Source organism: Notolepis coatsorum (assembly GCF_963971535.1).
Source record: "Notolepis coatsorum genome assembly, chromosome: 13".
Taxonomy (NCBI): Eukaryota; Metazoa; Chordata; class Actinopteri; order Aulopiformes; family Paralepididae; genus Notolepis; species Notolepis coatsorum.
This window is the reverse complement of record NC_140177.1, coordinates 6,902,947-6,928,681: the sequence shown is the minus strand read 5'-3', so window position 1 is coordinate 6,928,681 and position 25,735 is coordinate 6,902,947. Positions and strand designations below refer to the sequence as shown.

The 25,735-nt window shown below is 41.2% G+C and overlaps 1 protein-coding gene across 1 annotated transcript in view; it reads right to left on the bottom strand.

Moving 5' to 3' along the window:
* LOC311239629 (putative acyl-CoA dehydrogenase 6) overlaps positions 1 to 22,237 on the bottom strand; it is an 83,972-nt gene extending 61,735 nt beyond the window's left edge. Inside the window, exons 1-2 of the mRNA XM_084328007.1 lie at positions 22,038 to 22,237; positions 1,551 to 1,671 (exon numbers count right to left, since the gene is read on the bottom strand). Of these exons, the coding sequence (XP_084184133.1) occupies positions 1,551 to 1,671; positions 22,038 to 22,226 (310 nt within the window). The 5' untranslated portion in view covers positions 22,227 to 22,237. The remainder of the gene's footprint in view (positions 1 to 1,550; positions 1,672 to 22,037) is intronic.
* Positions 22,238 to 25,735: the final 3,498 nt, after the last annotated feature.

Genomic DNA, 25,735 nt, shown 5'->3' with positions numbered 1-25,735 from the left:
TATTTTATTTGGAATATAATGGCTTTATACGCAAAAGTAGCCTAGTTTTAAGTAAAGATATTATAAATCTACATGCCTTGATGATGTCATTCTTTTGTTTTGTTGTCATTCTTTTGCCTATCAATTGTTTTTAAGCTCAATAAACTCTGACCGGAATTTCTCTCATTTGACCGGTAGATTGAAATCTACCGGACACTGAGGCCGGCAACAATTTCTTCTAACGGAAACCCTGGTGTGGCGGTTAGTGGCGTTTGAGAGTCTGGTTTCTGGGCGTCGGGGGAGAGACAGCTCATGTTCCCAAAATATTGACTGAACTGTCAGATTAGAATGTTCCCCCTTAACTTTGAGGCAGTTCACTTTTCCGTTTCAATGAATCTCCCCGCTGTACAAACGCTTTGTTAGGAGGGAAAAGCGCAGGGTTTCTCAGCGCCAGGGGCCATTAGCGTGATGCGCCTGCTGCCTCATTATCTACACAGCAGCACCGCTTCACCACCAACAAGCCTCCGCAGAGATCAAGACACTTCCATTCCTCGTGTTCAAAGGGCCGCTCCCTCCTATCTCTCCGGTTCAGGTGCTTATGCAAAAAACAAAAGCGACGCATGATTAATGAAACAGTCATCACTGCCCCCGGGAGGAGCTGGTCCTCGAGCGGCATCGCACTCGCGGCCTTGCGGCAGTGCAGCGGTTCTCAATACGGGGTCCGGGGGTTCCTTGAGGTTGTTCCGGGGGGGGGGGGGGTCCAGAAATATACATGGAATAGTTCTCATTTCACTATTCCATTGGGTAAAAGGGCAGCCAATGAGAGGAGGTAGGAGTGTGATTATTGGGTAAAAGGGCAGCCAATGAGAGGAGGTATGAGAGTGATTATTGGGTGAAAGGGCAGCCAATGAGAGGAGGTATGAGAGTGATTATTGGGTGAAAGGGCAGCCAATGAGAGGAGGTATGAGAGTGATTATTGGGTGAAAGGGCAGCCAATGAGAGGAGGTATGAGAGTGATTATTGGGTGAAAGGGCAGCCAATGAGAGGAGGTATGAGAGTGATTATTGGGTAAAAGGGCAGCCAATGAGAGGAGGTACGAGAGTGAGTATTGGGTGAAAGGGCAGCCAATGAGAGGAGGTACGAGAGTGATTATTGGGTAAAAGGGCAGCCAATGAGAGGAGGTACGAGAGTGAGTATTGGGTGAAAGGGCAGCCAATGAGAGGAGGTATGAGAGTGAGTATTGGGTAAAAGGGCAGCCAATGAGAGGAGGTATGAGAGTGATTATTGGGTGAAAGGGCAGCCAATGAGAGGAGGTATGAGAGTGATTATTGGGTAAAAGGGCAGCCAATGAGAGGAGGTATGAGAGTGATTATTGGGTGAAAGGGCAGCCAATGAGAGGAGGTATGAGAGTGATTATTGGGTAAAAGGGCAGCCAATGAGAGGAGGTATGAGAGTGATTATTGGGTGAAAGGGCAGCCAATGAGAGGAGGTACGAGAGTGAGTATTGGGTGAAAGGGCAGCCAATGAGAGGAGGTATGAGAGTGATCATTAGCGAGTAAAAGAAACCCTACCGACTGGTTTGTTGACCCCCAGGAAGCCGGCGTTCCCCAGGATCTTGAACACCTTGTGGGCAGGAAACGTGCCCTCGGCCTCCCACTGGTCCACGTGGGGGTTGATCTCCTGGTCAATGATCTGTGGCACAGACGCAACAACACGAGAGAAAGATCACATGGGTGTGAGTACGTCAGTACCCCAAGTTAAGGGTAAACATGAGTACGTCAGTACCCCAAGTTAAGGGTAAACATGAGTACGTCAGTACCCCAAGTTAAGGGTAAACATGAGTACGTCAGTACCCCAAGTTAAGGGTAAACATGAGTACGTCAGTACCCCAAGTTAAGGGTAAACATGAGTACGTCAGTACCCCAAGTTAAGGGTAAACATGAGTACGTCAGTACCCCAAGTTAAGGGTAAACATGAGTACGTCAGTACCCCAAGTTAAGGGTATCCATGAGTAAAGTTAGTACCCTAAGTTAAGGGTAAGCAAATTAGTACCCTATTTGAATGTTTTATTGTTTATGTCCCTGTTGTGATTGACAGAGGCATACATAAATGGTTGGTCTGTGTGTGTGTGTGTGTGCGTGTGTGCGTGTGTGCGTGTGTGTGTGTGTGTGCGCGTGCGTGCGTGCGTGTGAATGATGTATTCATGAGGATACAAATAGCCTGGCTATTCCACTTCCCGCCCCGATACTGGAACATGCTGTCACTGTTGGCCAACTGGAAGTAGCAGTGAATGGAGGTGAGTAAAAAAAAGAATGGCGAGCCTATTTCCAGACACAATGGCTTCCTGCTGCTGCTCAGTTGCCATATCTCTCCAAGTCCATGCAATCTGTCGGCAGCGGAGCGCAAGGCGGAGGTTTACATATACATTACTAGAACTCGGGATTTTAAAGAAAGAAAGAAAAACGCAGCATCACATGGTGGTGATACTCTTCTTGATAACAACAGTGGGTTCCGTTAATGCAGGTTTACCAGATCGATGTATGGCGGCTGACCGAGATGTTAACACGCTTTTCTGTCTCCATGGGGACTGTATGACCGATCGCAGCCTCCTAAGAAAGAGACAGCGGTCTGCGGCTGAGATTACAACCCTCTGTCATTTCATATTAGGAAAATGGGACGGTTTCCCTGAGATCTCTTTGCGAAACAAACCGGACGCTCAGGTTTTGCTGGAATTCTCCAGTCGACTGATGGGCTGATAGGATTGTTCCAAATTGTTTATTTCAAATCTGTACAATTTCAATTTTCCACATGCAATGGCCTATATACCATTTAGAGCTAAATGTAATACCAATTTCACAACCAATGTGGATTCGTCCATACAGTACATGGCAAATAAAATCTCTGACTCGCGTGGCAGACGCACCGAGCTCCCGGTAGCCCCGCACGACTGGAATACAAAAACATTTGATATATTTAATATTATTTCATCTCCCGACAGCCAGGCTGCCGCTCCAAAAATGTAATACCTGACTTTTGAATACCTTTTTAAGGCCTAAATTGGAGAATTATGAATTTAATAATTGAAGACTTTTTTTTATACCACGCAGAATGATGCAGAAGGACCTCTTTGACTCTAGCGCTCACCAGAGAGATGCTCGTAATTTTTCATGGAAGAAATCACTCGGCATGTAAAAAAGCATCAAAATTGACTAATCAGCTAACGGCGTCTTTAGGCGATTAAGACCAAACTGAATGATCAATGGACTGATGAAACACGAGGGGGGCGGCCCTGTGCTGCTTACTTACTGAGATTCATATATAGACTCAACAACAAAACAAAATATTACAATTTGCATTCACAAAATAAGTTCAAATAGACAGACAGACATATTTTTACTTGGAACAAGAGACAACAAGACAACACAGTACAAACACCACACAGACACAAGAGACAACAAGACAACACAGTACAAACACCACACAGACACAAGAGAGACAACAAGACAACACAGTACAAACACCACACAGACACAAGAGACAACAAGACAACACAGTACAAACACCACACAGACACAAGAGACAACAAGACAACACAGTACAAACACCACACAGTCACAAGAGACAACAAGACAACACAGTACAAACACCACACAGACACAAGAGACAACAAGACAACACAGTACAAACACCACACAGGCACAAGAGACAACAAGACAACACAGTACAAACACCACACAGACACAAGAGACAACAAGACAACACAGTACAAACACCACACAGGCACAAGAGACAACAAGACAACACAGTACAAACACCACACAGGCACAAGAGACAACAAGACAACACAGTACAAACAACATACAGACATGAGAGACAACAAGACAACACAGTACAAACACCACACAGACACAAGAGACAACAAGACAACACAGTACAAACACCACACAGACATGAGAGACAACAAGACAACACAGTACAAACACCACACAGACACAAGAGACAACAAGACAACACAGTACAAACACCATACAGACAACAAGACAACAAGACAACACAGTACAAACACCACACAGACACAAGAGACAACACAGTACAAACACCACACAGACACAAGAGACAACACAGTACAAACAACATACAGACATGAGAGACAACAAGACAACACAGTACAAACACCACACAGGCACAAGAGACAACAAGACAACAAATCAAATCAAATCAAATCAAATTTATTTATAGGGCCCTACAACACACGTTAATGTCCCCATGGGCCGTACAGGTCTTCTTTAAACAAGTCAAGAAGACAACATAACAATAAGTCAAGAACAGAACAAGAACACCATAGGGTCCAAACATTTTTTAGATGAATGCAAATAAATGAAAGAATGCAAGCACTCCCAGACATACCCCACGCGAAGGTAAGGAAAAACTCACTAAAACCTAACAATAGGGAAAAAAGCTCCACAGGCAGTGTGGAGGAGAGAAACCTTAGAAGGGCCATTCAAGGGGGGATCTCCCTTCTTAGATGTTGGTGATAGTAGTGTTGCAGACGGACAGTTGGTAAGCATGCACTCATGTGTGTGGTGAAACACAGATGAGTGCATGCAATAGCAAGTACAAGCAGTACAAACACCACACAGACACAAGAGACAACAAGACAACACAGTACAAACACCACACAGACACAAGAGACAACAAGACAACACAGTACAAACACCACACAGACACAAGAGACAACAAGACAACACAGTACAAACACCACACAGACACAAGAGACAACAAGACAACACAGTACAAACACCACACAGACACAAGAGACAACAAGACAACACAGTACAAACACCACACAGACACAAGAGACAACAAGACAACACAGTACAAACACCACACAGACACAAGAGACAACAAGACAACACAGTACAAACACCACACAGACACAAGAGACAACAAGACAACACAGTACAAACACCACACAGGCACAAGAGACAACAAGACAACACAGTACAAACACCACACAGACACAAGAGACAACAAGACAACACAGTACAAACACCACACAGACACAAGAGACAACAAGACAACACAGTACAAACACCACACAGACACAAGAGACAACAAGACAACACAGTACAAACACCACAGAGACACAAGAGACAACAAGACAACACAGTACAAACACCACACAGACACAAGAGACATTGGCCAAAAACATAGACAAAACAACACAGACCGCTTCAGGTGCCTAACCAGTACCATGGTTAAAATGAAGAATTCATCAGAGCAATGGCATGTGGGATGAAAGACTTCTTAAATATATTATATTAAAAATGCGTTCCTTTAATGCACAGCAGCAGCAGACTGTAAACAAACACGTCTCGGCCATCTGGCCTTCGTCAGCGCTCTCTCTTTTCCCAGGCCGCGTGTGTTTATGGACGTGCGGCCGTTAAGGAATCCACCCAGCATTCTGTGAGTTTGAACGGGGTGCCGATTATTTGTACAGAGAGAGCCTCGACCTCGCGCGGGGTGCCAGGAGCCCCCCCCCCCCCCCCCCCCCCCCCCCGTTGAACGCGTACGGTTCCTCATCGACGTGCGGACGTCAACCTCACTCCCATCACCGGCGTCGTCGTCATCGGCGAGCGCGTACTCACAGGACGTGGACGGAGAGAGGGCTTTCGGGGTCGGGTCTCGAGTGGGTCATCATCCTGCCCCCTTCGGAGGAGAGTAGGTGAACCTTTCCTCGGTCGGTGCCCGTGACTCATCATCCGCCGGGTGCCTGGAATTGGTCCACAGCTGGAAAGGCCGTTAGAGGAGGACCGACCGCGCTGCTGGCGATATGGGAACTTTTTGTGGAGCAGCTACGTGGGCTGGACCACAACGCACTGGAGGAATGCAAGGGATTCGGTCCTTAGTTAGACCGCTGTGTTTTTCCTCAGTCTATATTCTTTGAACAATCCCGTGAAATGCATCAAATCCCATGTATATAAAGTTTGTAAACAAGCGTGAATTCGCAATGGCTGTGAGTGACCCGTTTGTGATAGGCCGCCCCCCCCTTTTGGCCAATTGGCAGGAACACACCGTGTGGCAAATCTCAGCCTCCCCGGGTCGAAACTGTTGGCCGCTAGAAAGTGGAGAAAAGTTTGTGGACCGACTGACCGAGCGACCGATCAACCGACAGACTGCTGGTTGCGGCTAATAAAATAATAATATATTTCACACCAATACGAATCCATAATGTATATGTCCCAATGTTTTACCATTTCATTTGTATTAATACAAAATAATGGTGGCGCGTTAGGCATTGTTAATATTTGCACGGTTGAGGTCATGCAAAAACAAGACGTTGTACGACATATGCCCCGATATCATCTAGCGAGTTTTGAAAATGTATTGATTATGACCCAAGTTACGTCTATGCCCCGATGAACAAGTTTTGCCAAATAAAATGTTCTCGTACAAAACGGATTGACCTTCAGACGGGATTCTTCAGAGAAAACAATAAGATAATAAGTGTTGAGAGAGCGGCTTGATGTCGGCAACATTCCTCCAGTTCCATCACGTCATTAACGAAGACATCTTAACCCTTTCACTGCCACACACAACAGAAGGTTAACCCTTTACTGTCAGACAACCGACGGCGATGCTCCATCATTAGCATCATTAGCTCCGCTGATGGAGCATCGCCGTCGGTTGTGTGATAGTAAAGGGCTAACCTTCTGTATTTGTCACAGTGAAAGGCTTTTAACCGGCTGCCGTGTGGCAGTGAAAGGGTTAATGCACCGGCACTTTTAATGGCCAAGAGTGTGAATAGAACCCGGATAGATCAGTGCATAAAAGTGTTTCTGAGCGCTGCAGAGTGCAGTGGCTTCCCGATGGCAGGTAGCCTACAGAAAATAAAAGGCAATCATTAAAACCATGGCAAATTAAGCGGTTACAGGACAAAATGCCGGTTCCACAGTCAAACATAGGCCCGTGCCAATGTCAGAAGATGTGAAAGGACGTAGGAAGGAAGGGATTTGCTTAAAAAAAAACGTGTTTCTTTTTTTAGCTTAGTCTTAATCTGTATTTCAGAGTGTCTGGGCAGCAAACACTGGGCTGGGTCCAGTTTTCCAAAAGCATCTTAGCGCTGGAAAATGGTGTCTGCGTGTATCTTTCCATTGAAACAAGAATAAAAGCAGGGGAACTTAAAGAAGGACGATTCACAAGTTGTCCAGGATTACAAAACAGCTCATCATCTCTTTCCAAAGAGGACAAACCCGGCCAACCCTTCTACCAGCCAACAGCCATGTGCAGGGCAGGCTTGAAGACTTCTGTATATATATGAGAGACAGAACATATTTTTGGACTGGACCGGTTTTGTATTCGTCTACCTTCCAGGACAAAAGACTCCCTCAATTCAATAGATAGATATGAATCATGAGTCTCTAGGCAGTGAGAAAATAAATAAATAAATAATAATTGTAATAGCTCGCAATAAAACACAAAAAGGAGACAAGAGTTCAAATCCTGAGGAAGGGAAAGGAGTATCTGGTGGAAAGGGAAGCGGAGGGGTCACCAGGGACGCTCCATCATCATCATCATCGCTCCACAAAGGTTATTGTGGGATGTCGGAGCTGCATTCCAGAACGATCAGTTCACACCAGCGTTCCAAGTGAGAGACACAGGGTCAAGAACACGGTGTTATCCAGGTCTTCAAAAATGCCTAACGGTGTAATGGGGGGGTGGGGGGGGGGGGGGGTGGTCACCCCCCCGGCATGCGTTCAGTTCAGTTCACACAGTCTGCGGTGCTCCCTGGGCCAGGCACTGGGGATTGGCCTCCCGCCACTGGAAGCAACATCGTGAAATAATAGGCTACACACAATGAAGATTAATAACCCTGGGGAGCTCCAGTAGCTCACTGCGTACCTCGAGCGCTATTTCGGCGCCGGGGACAACCGTGCTCGTCACGGATCTGGGGTTTAGCGAGTTCGATTCCCGGACTGCAGCCGTGCCTTTCTCAGAGTGTCTTCCCCCCCATCTGTACCCCCATTCAACCTGTTTCTGTCTGTCGGTCATTCTTGACCAGAGAAAAATGCGATAAACGCAAAAAAGAGCCGGCGGGATGGCCAAAGTTTAAAAAAAAAAAAGATTAATAACCCTTTCAGTGCCACACGACAGCCGGTTAACCCTTTCACTGTGACAATACAACAGAAGGTTAGCCCTCTTTACTATCACACAACCGACGGCGATGCTCCATCATTAGCATCATTAGCTCCGCATTTGCGGAGCTAATGATGCTAACGATGGAGCATCGCCGTCGGTTGTGTGACAGTAAAGGGCTAACCTTCTGTCGTGTGGCAGTGAAAGGGTTATAAGTAGTGATGCACGATATATCGGCCGCCGATATAATATCGGCCGATATGGCCGTTTTTTTACACATCGGTATCGGTCCGATATCAAGATAGGGCCGATATATAAAAAAAAAAAAAAAAAAAAAAAAAATTATTTTTTATCTTTTTTTTCTTCTTTTTACATGTTTTGGCCTTAAATAGTTTCAAAATATCAGTCATTTCTGAAAATAAGTTACAAAAGTAAAAAAAAATATGCGTTTTGGAAAATAGCTCTTTATTTGATTATCATAAAAAAGTGTTTTCCATACAGAGATATCGACATCGGTAAATATCGGTATCGGCCAGAACAGCAATATTAATATCGGTTATCGGTATCGGCCACAATTTTCACATCGGTGCATCACTAGTTATAAGAGAGGATTCATTATGTTACCACAAATTATGTGCATAACAACACGCCGGGAAAGAAAAGTCAATATTTATTATGCCGTTAACCAATAGATCTACTCCAGTCCGGAAGCCGTGATATGGTTGTGAAATACATAATGAAGGCTAAAAGAGGGTTGTTATTATTATTATTATTATTATTATTATTATTATTATTATTATTATTATTATTATTATTATTATTATTATTATTATTATTATTATATGTTCATAACGTGATAGGATGAGACTGGGAAGAAAAGTCAATATTTATGCCGTTAACCAATAGATCTACTCCAGTCCGGAAGCCGTGATATGGTTGTAAAATACATAATGAAGGCTAAAAGAGTGATTGTTATTAGTTCATAACATGATAGGATGAGACTGGGAAGAAAAGTCAATATTTATGCCGTTAACCAATAGAACTACTCCAGTGCAGAAGCAGTGATAGGGGAGTCTTTCTTGACATTATCAAATGTGATGGGGATGCAACGATACCATCCATGCTGGTATGGGACATCGGGCTGGTACCAGGCTAACATAATGCCCCTTTTCCACTGCATGGTACCTACTCGACTCTACTCTACTCGCTTTAGGTACCTGGTACTTCGTTCCTTTTCCACTGCAGGTACTAAGTACTCCGTTTGTCTCCGTGTGGGGAGGCGGGGCCGCTGGTGACAAGCATGAGAGCTCCAGCATAGCTATGTCCGTGAGCTTGGTAGCCCCTTTCGTGACTGTGATGCACCGAGTGAATCCACAGTCACCCCCCACCCCAGTCTATCAGTGAGCTGGATGCAATCCTACCTTGAGGGGAGGGAACAGATGGTGGAGGTAAACGGTACCCTATCCCCCCCCCCTCACAGTGAGCTGTGGTGTTCCACAAGGAAGCATACTAGGACCGCTACTGTTCCTAATTTATGCAAATGACATGTCGTCAGCTTGTGACTGCAACTTGTTCCTGTTTGCGGACGACTCAGCCCTGCTGGTCTCTGACAAGAACAAGTTACAGGTTGAAAAAACCCTCAGCTCGGAACTAGGCAGAATCTGCATATGGCTCGCTGATAACAAACTATCATTACACATGGGCAAAACAGAGTCCATTCTCTTCGGTTCAAATAACAAACTCAGCAAGACCGACGGCTTCTCAGTTACAGTGGGTGACAATATTGTCACAAGGAAAGATGAAATTACCTACCTGGGTTCCATCCTAGAGGCTAATCTCTCCTGTGACAAAATGGCATCCAATGTAATAAAAAAGTCAACCAACGAACTCGATTCTTGTACCGGATCTCCTCTCTGGTAAACAAGAACACCCTGAAGACTCTGGCAGGAGCACTCATTCAGGGGTACTACGACTATGCTTGCACCTCATGGTACCAAAGCACCTCAAAGGCGCTAAAAACAAAATTACAAACATCTCAAAACAAACTGGTCAGACTACTGCTTGACCTTACTCCTAGAACCCACCTCACCCCTGCCCACTTTGACAACCTAGGATGGCTTAGAGTAGACGACAGAGTACAACAACTTGCAATGGGCCTGGTCTACAAGATACACTACACGACCAAGGTACCCATGTACATGTCAAAATACTTCCCAAAGGTCAGTGAATACCACGATCACAACACCAGAGGGAGCTCCACAAATCATGTTAAACCCAGATTCGGCTCAAATAAGGGACTAAACACGTTTCGCAATTATGCCACATCAATGTGGAACGCCCTACCCAAAGCTGTAAAGGAATGTGGATCACTACCCACTTTCAAAACCTCTCTCAAGGGACACCTACGGGAGACTGCAATTCAACACTGGCCCCTGTAAATATCCTAACCCAACCCCCTCCAATGTACAGTCATTTACCTAGTATGGTTTTGTCAATAGTTCAATGTACAATTGTGTTTGTTTGTACAGTGTCTCCTCCCCCCCCCCCCTCAATGTACAGTGTTACTTGTTTATACAGTGTGCCCCCCGCCCCCCCCCCCAACCACCTCCAATGTAAATTACCCAGTATGGTTGTCAATATCCCAATGTACCCAACCCCCCCCACCCAACCTCCTCCAATGTACAGTTTCTACGTCAAATGTATATACTCCCTTTTCTTGACTCCTTCTGTATCACAAACAGTACTGTATTTGCAAATCTGGTATGTCATAAATGTATAGATGTAGCAGTACTGACTATCTGTATGTCATGTATGTCATATATGTCTATATGAATTGAAAATGGGGGACCCTGATGGAAACAAGACAAACGTCTTTCTCAGGTCTGCATCCCCTTAACAATTGTATGTATTGAGCCGTACTGTATTGTACCCATTCTGCAATCTGTTAAATAAAGTTTTCATTCATTCATTCATTCACTCCTCAATAGGAAACCAACCTAGATTTACCCTGAAGGACGGATTCTGGCCGAACCGTTCGTTATACAAGTATCACAGAGACATCTCAAAGGTACTCACAGTTGCACGAGGGTTTCGGACAGAGATACGGGATGGTTTGAAAGCTCGGCGTTGCTAATAAACATTTTAAATATTTTTTATAAACTGCTCAACACGGCATTATTTCCGGCGTTGGGTGCATGATGCGCATGCGCTGTGATCCCAACCAGGCAGCCAACGCCGGAAATAATGCAGTGTTGAGCAGTTTATAAAAAATATTTTAAATGTTTATTAGCAACGCCGAGCTTTCAAACCATCCCGTATCTCTGTCCGAAACCCTCGTGCAACTGTGAGTACCTTTGAAATGTCTCTGTGTTACTTGTATAACGAACGGTTCGGCCAGAACCAGTCCTTCATGGTAAATCTAGATTGGTTTCCTATTGAGGAGCAAGTGACTGTGGATTCACTCGGTGCATCACAGTCACAAAAGGGGCTATGAGCTTGGCAAGCCAGAGTAAAACACAGTTTTCAATCAATCAATCAATAACAACATTAACCAGACTCTCGTTGTGTCTATTCTGCTAACGTTACCTCGCATTGTGTCTATTCTACCTAGGCTCTCGTGTCTATCTGCTAACGTTAGCATTAGGCTAACTGACGTTACCACTCACGTCCCTAACCCCAACAACAAGTGTAACTAATCAGCGATCTTTTTGTCAGACTAAACTCTCTGCTCTGTGGCAAATTGTGTTGATGTCGGTTTTGTTTCATCAATAAATGAGGCAGAATACACAGTGACTGTATCCTTTTTTGTTTATTGCACTTGTTTCGTGCTGCAAACATACATATGACATCCTACGCGAGCCATTCAAGATGGCGGCTTTCTGTTTTCGTTCAGACTCTCCAACGAGTGACGCATCTCTCTTCTGACCAATCAGTGGTCTGCAGTTTTGCAGTTTTTCACGTGACTTTTCTGGTACCAGTTCTACTCGCTTGGCACGCGCTAAGAACTAGAGATGTTCCGATACCATTTTTTCCTTTCCGATCCGATTCCGATACCTAAGCTTTGGGTATCGGCCGATACCGATACTTATCCGATACCAGTGCATACATTAAAAAAATAAAAAAATATTATATAAATTATAAAACTTTTTTTTTTTTAATACAGCTACTGTTTTATATATACTGTTTTTTAGTAATAACTATAAAGTAATGGTATTTATTCAACAACAGGTGATTGTATAGATTAGTATTAGTATCAGTAATTGAAAACTATCTCAATGAGTTCACCCACGGAAAGGTTGTTGGCACATTAGTTCCACACGGACATTATTCGTTGCTGCACTTGCTTCCACAAGAAGGCTCCGTTTAGTACCAGAGGCTCTGTTGTTGTGATTTTTGCACAATAAATATTCAACATTCTCTTTTGAGACTCCGCCTCAGACTCTTATCATTTGGCACTAAAAGCTAAACATTGTCGCCGATATGGCTGTCCGCAACATGTCATTAATTGTGTACGCGACGTGCAATTGTGCAATGACAACGTTACCGTGAGCTATGTTAGCTAGCATGAGCTACCGCTATATGGAAAGACTGTAACGTTACTGCCGGTGACATTGTGATTTAACTTGGAATACTCCTTTGCCAATTTGCTGTACTTTGCTTGCAGATCTGCAGCCATTATTGCTGGATTATGTGAATAGCCCCAACTTTAGCCAAGGTAACGTCAAAGCTAGCTTTCGGTTAGCTGTTCAATGCTAATAACACCAGCCACCAAACGAACTCATCAGAGCTCCCCGTCAACAGCGCTGTCGGGACAATGGCATTTTAAGAAAGTATCTGCTCTGCTGTTAATGGCAATTGACACTTTAATTCACGGTCGATTAAGCACACGTTTGTTTTATAATGCTCACCCAGCGAAGTATGAGTATATAAAGTATCTACAGAGCCCAACGTGTTGTTGATAAATTACGTCATGGTATCGGAGCGCAACATTAGAGGGTACTCGCCGATACCGATACCAGCATTTTAGGCAGTATCGGCGGCATTTCCGATACTGGTATCGGTATCGGAACAACTCTACTAAGAACCTCGACAGAGCAGGGACTAAAAAAGTACCCAAAAAGTACCTGGTACTTTGGTAATGGAAAACCGAAAATGCAGAGTAGAGTAGAGTAGAGTCGAGTAGGTACCATGCAGTGGAAAAGGGGCATAACATAAGCGTTGGGAAGATTTCCCCAATAAAGTCTGATTTCCCCAATAAAGTCTGATTCCGTGAGCCATGTGTAAATAATGATGTAAAATAAAAGCAAAGCAACCTGATTTTCTGCATTTTTGAGACACAGACATACATCTAGTTAGATTAGATTAGATTAAAATGTATCAGTCATCGTACAGCACGAGTACAGTACAACGAAAAGAAGTTTGGCCTCCAACCAGAGTGCAAATGTAACGGTAAAGTGCAATTTATTTCATAATCAAACACTGCGAGCGTCACTAGTACACAGTAGGGCTGCACGATTTTGGGAAATAATCTAATTGCGATTATTCTGACAGATATTGCGATTGCGATTTGCGATGCGATTATAACATTTTTTTTTTTTTACAAGAAGAATGTTGCTGCTTTAGTCGGGTCCCAACTGCAAAATTACTGTATTACCCTGTATTATACACATCATGTAGACTATTCTGCTTTGTGTTTACATGTGATGCCTCAGGGCAGCTCTGGCTGCAATTGTAGCTTACCACCACCGGTATGACTGTGTATGAACGAATAATGGACTCTGTGAAGCGCTCTGGGTTTCATGAAGAGCGCTATATAAATCCAAGTCATCATTATTATTAGTGTGGGTGACCTGTGGGTGACCTGGCGAAGCCAGGTTGCCACCCACACTATACATATCCATACTCTTTTTATTATTCTTTATTCCACCGATTTTGCCAACACACTCGTGCCAGAGCGTTCGCGCCCCATACACGTGAAAGGTATCAAAACGACCGGCTTGCTCCAACTCGATGTGCTATTCGAACTCGTAAAGTTTCACCGCACCGTCTGGCTACGAATCGACTTTAAACGGTAAAATTTCGGTCCCATTGGGAATGCATTGCATTTTAGAGTGTAGCAGCTGAAATAATCTTTTTCCCCCTACCTTGGGTGAATTGCGAGTGTGATCTCAATTTTGGACGTAGAAATAAAACAAACACATCAAAACGATGACACGGCTGTCATCCCGCTCACAAAAGAAAAATAAATGGAATTGGACATTTCTATCTCAACTGACGACCATTTGTTTGAAGGTTCTCCTCCCCATTGACCGCCATGCAATCGCACTCTAGAAATCACATTTTTCACACTATTTTTTAGCCTTCTGTTCCGATCGCCGAAGGAGTGCCACAATATCGCACGAATGTCACAATATCGCGCACAACCCTTCGCCTACTCGTTGTAGTGCTCATGTGCGCGTCACAACGCTTCATCTCTTATAGTTTTCTTTTAATCAATGTGACAATGCAGTCATGCATCTGCCTCCATAGAAATGCATTGAATAGAAAATATGCAAGTCATAGTGATTGCTTCACCTGTGTGGCTCATGGCTCACTCATGATTGGTTCAGCTGTGTGGCTCGTGGCTGAGCTGCCAATGACATCATCCACTTAACCCATCATTGGCCATCACTGTGTTGCAGTACTGAATTGCTGACAGCGCCCTCTGTCTTGTGGGTTGTGTCATTGTACTCAGTAGGGATATCCTCTTTCATTTTTCATTGGTCCATGTTGACCCCCTTTCATTGGTCGATGTTGACCACTCCCCCGATCCTTAGACCACGCCCCCTTAGGCCACACCCCCTCAGTGTATCTCTTGAACCGTTTGTCGTAGAGACTTGCGGATTGTGCCATTGGTCGATGTTGACCACCTTTCATTGGTCGATGTTGACCACTCCCCCTGTTGACCACCTTTCATTGGTCGATGTTGACCACTCCCCCGATCCTTAGACCACGCCCCCTTAGGCCACACAGTGTATCTCTTGAACCGTTTGTCGTAGAGACTTGCGGATTGTGCCATTGTACTCGGTGTAATAGTGTAATAGTGTGTAATAGTGTAATAGTGTAATAGTGTGTAATAGTGTAATAGTGTGTAATAGTGTAATAGTGTGTAATAGTGTGTAATAGTGTAATAGTGTGTAATAGTGTAATAGTGTAATAGTGTAATAGTGTAATAGTGTGTAATAGTGTAATAGTGTGTAATAGTGTAATAGTGTAATAGTGTGTAATAGTGTAATAGTGTAATAGTGTAATAGTGTGTAATAGTGTAATAGTGTAATAGTGTGTAATAGTGTAATAGTGTGTAATAGTGTAATAGTGTAATAGTGTAATAGTGTGTAATAGTGTGTAATAGTGTGTAATAGTGTGTAATAGTGTAATAGTGTGTAATAGTGTGTAATAGTGTAATAGTGTGTAATAGTGTAATAGTGTAATAGTGTAATAGTGTGTAATAGTGTGTAATAGTGTAATAGTGTGTAATAGTGTAATAGTGTGTAATAGTGTAATAGTGTAATAGTGTGTAATAGTGTAATAGTGTAATAGTGTGTAATAGTGTAATAGTGTAATAGTGTGTAATAGTGTGTAATAGTGTAATAGTGTGTAATAGTGTAATAGTGTAATAGTGTAATAGTGTGTAATAGTGTAATAGTGTAATAGTGTGTAATAGTGTAATAGTGTGTAATAGTGTAATAGTGCAATAGTGTGTAATAGTGTAATAGTGTGTAATAGTGTTATAGTGTGTAATAGTGTAATAGTGTAATAGTGTGTAATAGTGTAATAGTGTAATAGTGTGTAATAGTGTGTAATAGTGAAATAGTGTGTAATAGTGTGTAATAGTGTGTAATAGTGTAATAGTGTGTAATAGTGTAATAGTGTGTAATAGTGTAATAGTGTGTAATAGTGTAATAGTGTAATAGTGTGTAATAGTGTAATAGTGTGTAATAGTGTAATAGTGTGTAATAGTGTGTAATAGTGTAATAGTGTAATAGTGTGTAATAGTGTAATAGTGTAATAGTGTGTAATAGTGTAATAGTGTAATAGTGTGTAATAGTGTAATAGTGTAATAGTGTGTAATAGTGTGTAATAGTGTAATAGTGTAATAGTGTGTAATAGTGTAATAGTGTAATAGTGTGTAATAGTGTAATAGTGTAATAGTGTGTAATAGTGTGTAATAGTGTAATAGTGTGTAATAGTGTGTAATAGTGTAATAGTGTGTAATAGTGTAATAGTGTGTAATAGTGTAATAGTGTATAATAGTGTAATAGTGTGTAATAGTGTAATAGTGTGTAATAGTGTAATAGTGTGTAATAGTGTAATAGTGTGTAATAGTGTGTAATAGTGTAATAGTGTAATAGTGTGTAATAGTGTGTAATAGTGAAATAGTGTGTAATAGTGTGTAATAGTGTGTAATAGTGTAATAGTGTGTAATAGTGTAATAGTGTGTAATAGTGTAATAGTGTGTAATAGTGTGTAATAGTGTAATAGTGTAATAGTGTGTAATAGTGTAATAGTGTCTAATAGTGTAATAGTGTGTAATAGTGTAATAGTGTAATAGTGTGTAATAGTGTAATAGTGTAATAGTGTGTAATAGTGTAATAGTGTAATAGTGTGTAATAGTGTAATAGTGTAATAGTGTGTAATAGTGTAATAGTGTGTAATAGTGTAATAGTGTAATAGTGTGTAATAGTGTAATAGTGTGTAATAGTGTAATAGTGTGTAATAGTGTAATAGTGTGTAATAGTGTAATAGTGTAATAGTGTGTAATAGTGTAATAGTGTAATAGTGTGTAATAGTGTAATAGTGTGTAATAGTGTAATAGTGTGTAATAGTGTAATAGTGTGTAATAGTGTAATAGTGTAATAGTGCAATAGTGTGTAATAGTGTAATAGTGTAATAGTGTTATAGTGTGTAATAGTGTAATAGTGTAATAGTGTGTAATAGTGTAATAGTGTGTAATAGTGTAATAGTGTGTAATAGTGTGTAATAGTGTGTAATAGTGTAATATTGTGTAATAGTGTAATAGTGTTGCGGGTTGTGTCATTGCACTCAGTAGGGATATCCTCTTTGATTGGTCTATGTTGACCACTCCCCCGATCCTTAGGCCGCGCCCCCTTTTTGTATCCTTTGAACCGTTTGTCATAGAGACTCGCGAGAGACCCTCTCCCCCGTTGGCCGGCGGTGCACAGGCGTCACCCACACTTTCACAATTTCCCCCGCGCGGAATTGTCTAGTTATTATTATTATTATTATTATTATTATTATTATTATTATTATTATTATTATTATTATTATTATTATTATTATTTTATTATTATTATTATTATTATTATATATTGTATACATGCACATTTATTATGTTCTTGTGTGATGTATCGCACATTTTATTGCTGTGATGTATTGCAAATGTTATTGCTGTCATCTTGGCCAGGTCTACCTTGCAAAGGAGCTCTTGTATCTCAATGGGACTTCCTGGTTAAATATAAAAAAATAAAAATAAAAAATAAAAACGTTTTTTTTTTTTTTTATTGCAGGCTTGGCGATTTGATAATTGCATCATTCCAAATCGCGATTTCGATTAAAAAACGATTAATCGTGCAGCCCTAGTACACAGACACCTTAGGATCCCTGTCCATGATAATACTCATATTGGTAATCCCTGTCCATGAGAATACTCATATTGACACCAGGATATGAGGCTGCCTGTGAGACGAGAATAGAGTTGTGTACAGTACAGTACAGTAGTCACAGATAATGACACGGGGTGGAAACTAGAAACATGTGATCACGACTAGCCAAAGCTAACAGCTAGTAGGCAATGCAACGGATCTGAATACAATATCCGGCAATGAACAGACAATGCAATCTAAATGGAATCGCTCTGGACTTGAGAATATTGTGATTTTAATTCGTGTTTAGGCTACACAGTGTTGGGCTGTTGGCTGTGTTTTAAATTCACCGTTCAACATGATGGACTCAACGTTTAAAGAAAGCACAGGGTTTTACAGCTGTGCACATTATAGCACATTCCCCCGTTTTCACCCAAATCTGATTCAGTGAGTAATAATATATGCCATCATGTGTAATAAAATAATGTCAAATGAAAGCAAAGCCACATACTAGTTAGATTAGATCAGTTTAGATTAGATTAAAAATGTATAGTCATCGTACAGCACAAGTACAGTACAACAAAAAGAAGTTTGACATCCAACCAGAGTGCAAATTTAACAGTAAAGTGCAACAGTAATATACAATGTACAGGTGATTAAACTGGGTATAAAATATATAAATTAGTACTACTGAGTATAAGTATAGTGCTAATCAGATGTATGTAGGGAGTTTCTAGTATAAATATGTAGTGATGCACCGATGTGAAAATTGTGGCCGATACCGATAACCGATATTAATATTGCTGTTCTGGCCGATACCGATATTTACCGATGTCGATATCTCTGTATAGAAAACACTTTTTTATGATAATCAAATAAAGAGCTATTTTCCAAAACGCATAATTTTTTTACTTTTGTAACTTATTTTCAGAAATGACTGATATTGTGAAACTATTTAAGGCCAAAACATGTTAAAAAAAAAAAAAAAAAAAAAAAAAAAAAATTTAATATCGGATATCGGCCCTATCTTGATATCGGACCGATACCGATGTGTAAAAAAACGGCCATATCGGCCGATATTATATCGGCGGCCGATATATCGTGCATCACTATAAATATGTAGTGATACAGGTATAAAGACACGATGGTATAAGTCATACTGGCCAGCAGTGTAACTAGTAAAGTGTAGGTATTAGGTAAGATATATAGTATCTACATATATGTAAAAGAGATTATATGCAGGTATATACAGAGACAAATGTGGATAGATATACAGTAAGAATAGATATATCATACAGGTATATGGGTAGACTATGGTATGAGGTATGATTAATTAATAATAATTATGATTATTATGATTGCTGGGCCTAACAAAATTAATAGTTGGTTTCAGGTTGGTTGTCAGTTTGGCCATGGGTAGGTAGGGAATTTATTTTATTTTATTTTTTTATTTTATTCTTTCCCATGGCGACTATGGATAGGGAATTTCTTTATTTAATTAAAATGTTCACAACAACATGGATGCATGTACTCTGCCAGCATGTTTAATATCCATAATACTAAATGTTTGACTAAGATTTCTATGAAACTTTATTCTTAAAAAAAAAAAAAAAAAAAAATCTGATTTTTTTTTTTATATAATTTTTTTTTAAAACTCATAAAATATATTGGGTCGCACCTAAATCGGCAGGGTCGGTCGGCAACCTGAAACCAACTATTATTTTTGTTAGGCCCTATGATTACAGTGTAGGGCAGACAGTAAAAAGCAGTAGATAGGTATAAATTGAGTCTAGGAAACGGAGCTCAAACTCAAATCGCTACCTTGGATTTCTACCGGTATACCAGCCGCCCCAATGATCAATCAATAATATAATAAACGTTATTTGTTTAGCACTTTTCATACAGAAGTTGCAGTTCAATATGAGTTTGTCTCTCGACTGGCTACTGCACGGACATTGTGAGCGGCTGACCTTGGGACAGTCACGGAGGCAATTCCCCACAGCACTCTTTATATTCCAACTTCAAGCGCACACACTGTCCTCCGATGTGGACTGTTCTTTTAATAACCCGCAGGCCTTCGATGTTCCCTTTCCTGCACTGCCTTCACATTGTCCTGCATTGCCTTCTCACATGTCCATCCTTCCCATTAAAATCCCAGCAGGGGTTTATTTTCAACCTCCTCACTTCCTCTGAGGGTTTTAGTCACAAAAGGTAGCTTCCTTTTTCCATTTACTGCAACATCTTGGCTCGCCCTCCTTCAATTATACTCTTGGTATTTATTTTGAGCCCAAGGTCTGTCTAGTAATATACAGTATTAACAAGCCGGTGTCAAACTTCCTTCCTCTAGCCTGGCTCCCTTCCACTGGCGCCGGTGTTCGTCACAACTTTGGGGCGCAAGCTTGCCAAGGTACTGATCGTATAGTCTAGTACTGAGATATTGATCATATAGTCTAGTACTGAGATACTGATCGTATAGTCTAGTACTGAGATACTGATCATATAGTCTAGTACTGAGATATTGATCATATAGTTGCACTACTAAAGCTACCTAGCATGTCCCATATGCTCTGTAAATACTATGTACAGATACCGAGATGTCACACCATGTTACCTGTTACCTGTTTATTGCACAATGTTTTTTTTTTTATTGGATTCTATTATATGTTGTACCACTGTTTTTTTATTGGATTCTATTATATGTTGTACCACTGTATTGCACATCGTCGCGGGCAAGACCACCCGCATTTCATTGTATACTTGTATGCCGTGACAATTAAAACTCTTGACTTGACTTGACTAATCTAGTACTGAGATACTGATCGTACTGAGATACTGATCGTATAGTCTAGTACTGATATATTGATCATATAGTCTAGTACTGATATATTGATCATATAGTCTAGTACTGATATATTGATCATATAGTCTAGTACTGTCTGAGATACTGAACATATAGTCTAATACTGAGATACTGATCATATAGTCTAGTACTGAGATACTGATCATATAGTCTAGTACTGAGATATTGATCATATAGTCTAGTACTGCTATGGAGATATTGATCATATAGTCTAGTACTGCTATGGAGATACTGATCATATAGTCCAGTACTGAGCTACTGATCATAATATAGCCTTGTACTGGGGTATTCATCGTATAGTATTTTCAATTATTTTGTATTTTCTTGCTGTATTTTTTGCATATAATATATGTTTTAAATATCTGAAATTAGAAAATACAGAACATTACATATTATTGTACTGTATTCGCACCACAGGCTACAGGTCAGCTGAGGCCGTGGAGAGGAGACACAGACCAAGACTAGTGGCAGAAGAAGTCACGTGACAATAACATCACTTTCTCTCTGCAGCAGCAGCAGCAGCAGCAGCAGCATTAGCCAGTGTGTCCTAATGTTGTATCACGTTGGTGGTTTTGGACTTGGTGGAACTATAGTCCGAAACAACAAAACAAGTAGATGTATATTTCCCTCCCTCCCACCCACCCACCCCCTCCTAATGTACAGTATCCTCCCCATCATATGTATATATTCTCTGTCAGGATCTCAGGGTAACAGTACTGTATATTTGCATATCGTATTATGTCACAAATGTAACAGTACTACTATATACCTGTATGTCATGTATGTCCCTATGCCATAAATGTCATGGTGTCATGTATGTTGTGTACTGTATGTCATAAATGTCACTATGAATTGAAAATGGGGGACCCTTGATTGATTGATTGAAAACTGTATTAACAGATTGCAGAATGGGTACAGTACAGCTCAATACACACACAATTGTTAAGGGGATGCAGACCAGAGAAAGACTTTCGTCTTATATGACATAATAATAATAAATACACATACACGACATACAGATAGACAGTACTGCTACATCTATACATGTATGACATACCCTGATCCTGATGTAAACAAGACGAAAGTCTTTCTCTGATCTGCATCCCCTTATTAACAATTGTGTGTATTGATCCATACTGTACTGTGCCCATTCAGCAATCTGTTAATAAAGTTTCCATTCATTCATTCCTGACCAGGCTAGTTAGCTAGCATACTGACCTCTCACCTACTTGTGTGTTTTAGGTCAGCTGCTTGTGGTTACATAAAGTCAAACGACACCGCTGCTTTACAGTATGTACAGTAGTAACACTGGACATTATTAAAATCTGAGTCAACATGTTCAACTATATACTGGTCACAGGAAGCTTTGGTTCCCCACCAGGTAACAACGTTATGATGCGTTTATTATGATGCTAACATACCTTTCTGAGTGATTCCTTCAGCGCAAAATGCTCCGGTGTGTAGATTAAATGATCGGCTGCTACTTGGGAAGATGATTCGGATTCGGGTTTAGAAGACACATGTTCAGACACCGAGCGCACACTGCAGTGGAACGAGGTGGATGATCTGTGGATGAAGTTCAGGCGCAGGGCTGCTCGCAGCGCCGCCATGTCTGTTGTTGTTGTTGGTGGTGGTGGTGGTGGATACTTCCGCGCATGCGCGCATGATGTGAACTTGGCCTACACTCAAAGTCCCCCCCAATCACATGAGGTTTTGATTGATTGATGGATTGAACATTTCATTAACAGATTGCAGAATGGGTACAATGCAGTACGGCTCAATACACACAATTGTTAAGGGGATGCAGACCAGAGAAATACTTTCGAAATACTTTCGTCCTACTGTGAATTGTACCTAAATTGCACCTCGTCCCATTTCTCCATTTCTGCCTTGCACTATATAGTATTGTATATTAGTACACTGCACAGTATTGTATATTGTTGTATATTGTATGGTAACTACGTCTATTCTGCATCGAACATTGTACATATGTCTAAACTGAACACTGTGACCTCATTTTCTTTACTTCTAATTTTACTATGTTATTTTATTTCATACTTATCTTGTCTTGCACAGTCTCTGGAGCGCAACAGTAAGAAGCATTTTGTATAAAAGTATTCTGTACTTCTGTATGACAACTATTAAAGAAACTTGAAAACTTGAAACTTGTTTACATCAGGGTCCCCCATTTTCAATTATTCATCGTAACATATATGACATACATGATGACATACAGATAGACAGTACTGCTACATCTATACATTTATGACATACCAGATTTACCATTTGACGAAGAAACTGTACATTGGAGGAGGTTGGTAGGTAGGAGATTGGTAGGTGGGGTGGGTGGGGGGAAACTGTACATTGTAGGTGTGGGTGTGGGGGGGGGGGGGGGGTAACTGTACATTGGATTATCGACTAAACCTTACTTGGTCCCAAGAAGAGGGTCTTGTGTATTACTGGGTTTAATAGGACCCAATAATAGGAAGTCCCCCAATCACATGAATGAATGAATGAATGAAAACTTTGTTTAACAGATTGCAGAATGGGTACAATACAGTATGACTCAATACACACAATTGTTAAGGGGATGCAGACCAGAGAAATACTTTCGTCTTGTTTACATCAGGGTCCCCCATTTTCAATTCATAGTGACATTTATGACATACACAAACATACATGACATCATGACATTTATGGCATAGGGACATACATGACATACAGGTATATAGTACTGTTACAAACATTTGTGACATATACGATATGCAAATATACAGTACTGTTACCCAGATATCCTGACAGAGAGTATACATATGATGGGGAGGAGACTGTACATTAGGAGGGGGTGGGTGGGTGGGAGAGAAATATACATACGGTGGGGAGAGAATATATACATATGATGGGGAGGAGGCTGTACATTAGGAGGGGGTGGGCGGGTGGGAGAAAAAATATAGTATAGGTCAGGTTTGATTTGAGCGTTGGTAGGGACACTTATTAATATGCATTATTAACACTTTTTTTGCACTGATATGAGCGTAAATACCGTTTTTTTCTGAGCTACAAAGGGCATCAGATGATCCTAATGATGAACCTCCTGAACTGATTTATTTGGCCTATACATGTGCACCTGCTGTATACAAATTGGGTCCAAAAGAGCAAATATTTCAGAGATTAAATAGCCTACAGATGTGCCTATGACTTTTGTATATGGTCACCGGTGTGGGGCAGTAGCATGTTACTGTAATGTTATTACGAGTGACGAGTAAAGTAAAAATAGTAATTATATTACAGTTACTAATCCAAGTAACGCTGTTACTGCGTTACATCGTTGCCTGCTTTACCAACTGTTTCGCCTGTTTTATTGCAACACTACTATCACCGACATCTAAGAAGGGAGATCCCCCCTTGAAAGGCCCTTCTAAGGTTTCTCTCCTCCACATTGCCTATGGTGCATTTTTTCCTATTGCTAGGTTTTAGTGAGTTTTTCCTTACCTTCGCGTGGGGCATGTCTGGGAGTGTTGTATTCATTTATTTTGTTCTATTTTAAATTGTTTGGACTTTATGGTGTTTTTGTTTTGTTCTTGATTTATTGTTATGTTGTCTTCTTGACTTGTTTAAAGAAGACGTGTCCGGCCCATGGGGACATTAACGTGTGTTGTCGGGCCTTACAGATACATTTGATTTGATTTGATTTGATTTGCCAGAATGCAATGTGTTTTTTTTTTGTCCTTTCTAACGTTAGATTGCGTTTATATATACGCGGTCCTCTGTGGATGGCGTGTGCGTGCGGGCCGGCAGGTCAGAGCGAGGTCACGTGGGCCACTCGCCAAAAAGCAGCATGGAGGGTGAGGAGGAACGTTACACATTCAATAGCTGTCTGTTGTAAACTATGTGTGGGGGGGGGAGCAAATATGGCGAAAAATACAAAGATTTTGAGGTTTATCTAAATAAACAGCAGATCAGTGTGTGCGTGTGTGTGTGTGTGTGTGTGTGTGTGTGTGTGTGTGTGTGTGTGTGTGTGTGTGTGTGTGTGTGTGTGTGTGTGTGTGTGTGTGTGTGTGTGTGTGTGTGTGTGTGTGTGTGTGTGTGTGCACTTTTATCTGATGAAGCATCTGACAGGGAAGCCTCTCCCAGTGCCAGTGATCATAGTGATGGATGCACTCCAGCAAAGAGAAAATAGAGAACATAATAATAACCACAGAGAACAATGTGACGCTGCCAACAGAGAAAGACGTTTGCTGGCTACAAGAGAGAGAATATGCGGTGATGGAACCTAATTTATTATTGTATTATTATATAATCCTTTCTACATATCTGTAGATTCTATATCTATAGTGAGAGGTCTATAGAGAGGGGTCTATAGTGAGAGGTCTATAGTGAGAGGTCTATAGTGAGGTTAGTGAGAGGTCTATATAGAGAGAGGTCTATAGTGAGAGGTCTATATAGAGAGAGATCTATAGTGAGAGGTCTATAGTGAGAGAGTCTATAGTGAGAGAGTCTATAGTGAGAGGCCTATATAGATAGTCTATAGTGCAAGGTCTATCGAGAGGTCTATAGTGAGAGATCTATTCACAGTACATTTTCAAAGTGGAGTGTAAAATCAGCATATATATTATGTATAAAAGAAGAAGGAAGAGATTATGTTCTCTTCAGCTGTTATATAGCTAGACTACTCAAATCTTTGACCCGGCCTGCTCTGAAAGTCAGAATAAAAAGCACAATATTGATTTACCGCGGTGATACCGGTAGAAGTCCATGGTTGAAATGACCAGCTGTTGTACACGAGCACATTTAACGTCGACCTGGCTCCTGTGTGTTTGAAACAGGTGGTGTCACTCAAAGCACAAGACGAGCATTATTATAACCATCAAACAAAAGCTCTGACAAGGATTGCTCAAAACAATTATTATTTATTCCATCTTTTCGAAAGAAGAAATTAAATTTAAAATCTATTCCAGAAGAGGGGCAGTGCAGTAATTGACACGTGGGACTTTTTAATTTGCAGATACACTCGTTGGTCTTCTCTAGTCTTCTGTCTGTGATTGATCATCTGTTTTGTACGGGACGGGAGAATGTCCTTGGACGCTAGAGAGGGCGCTAATCCGACGTGGGGAAAGCT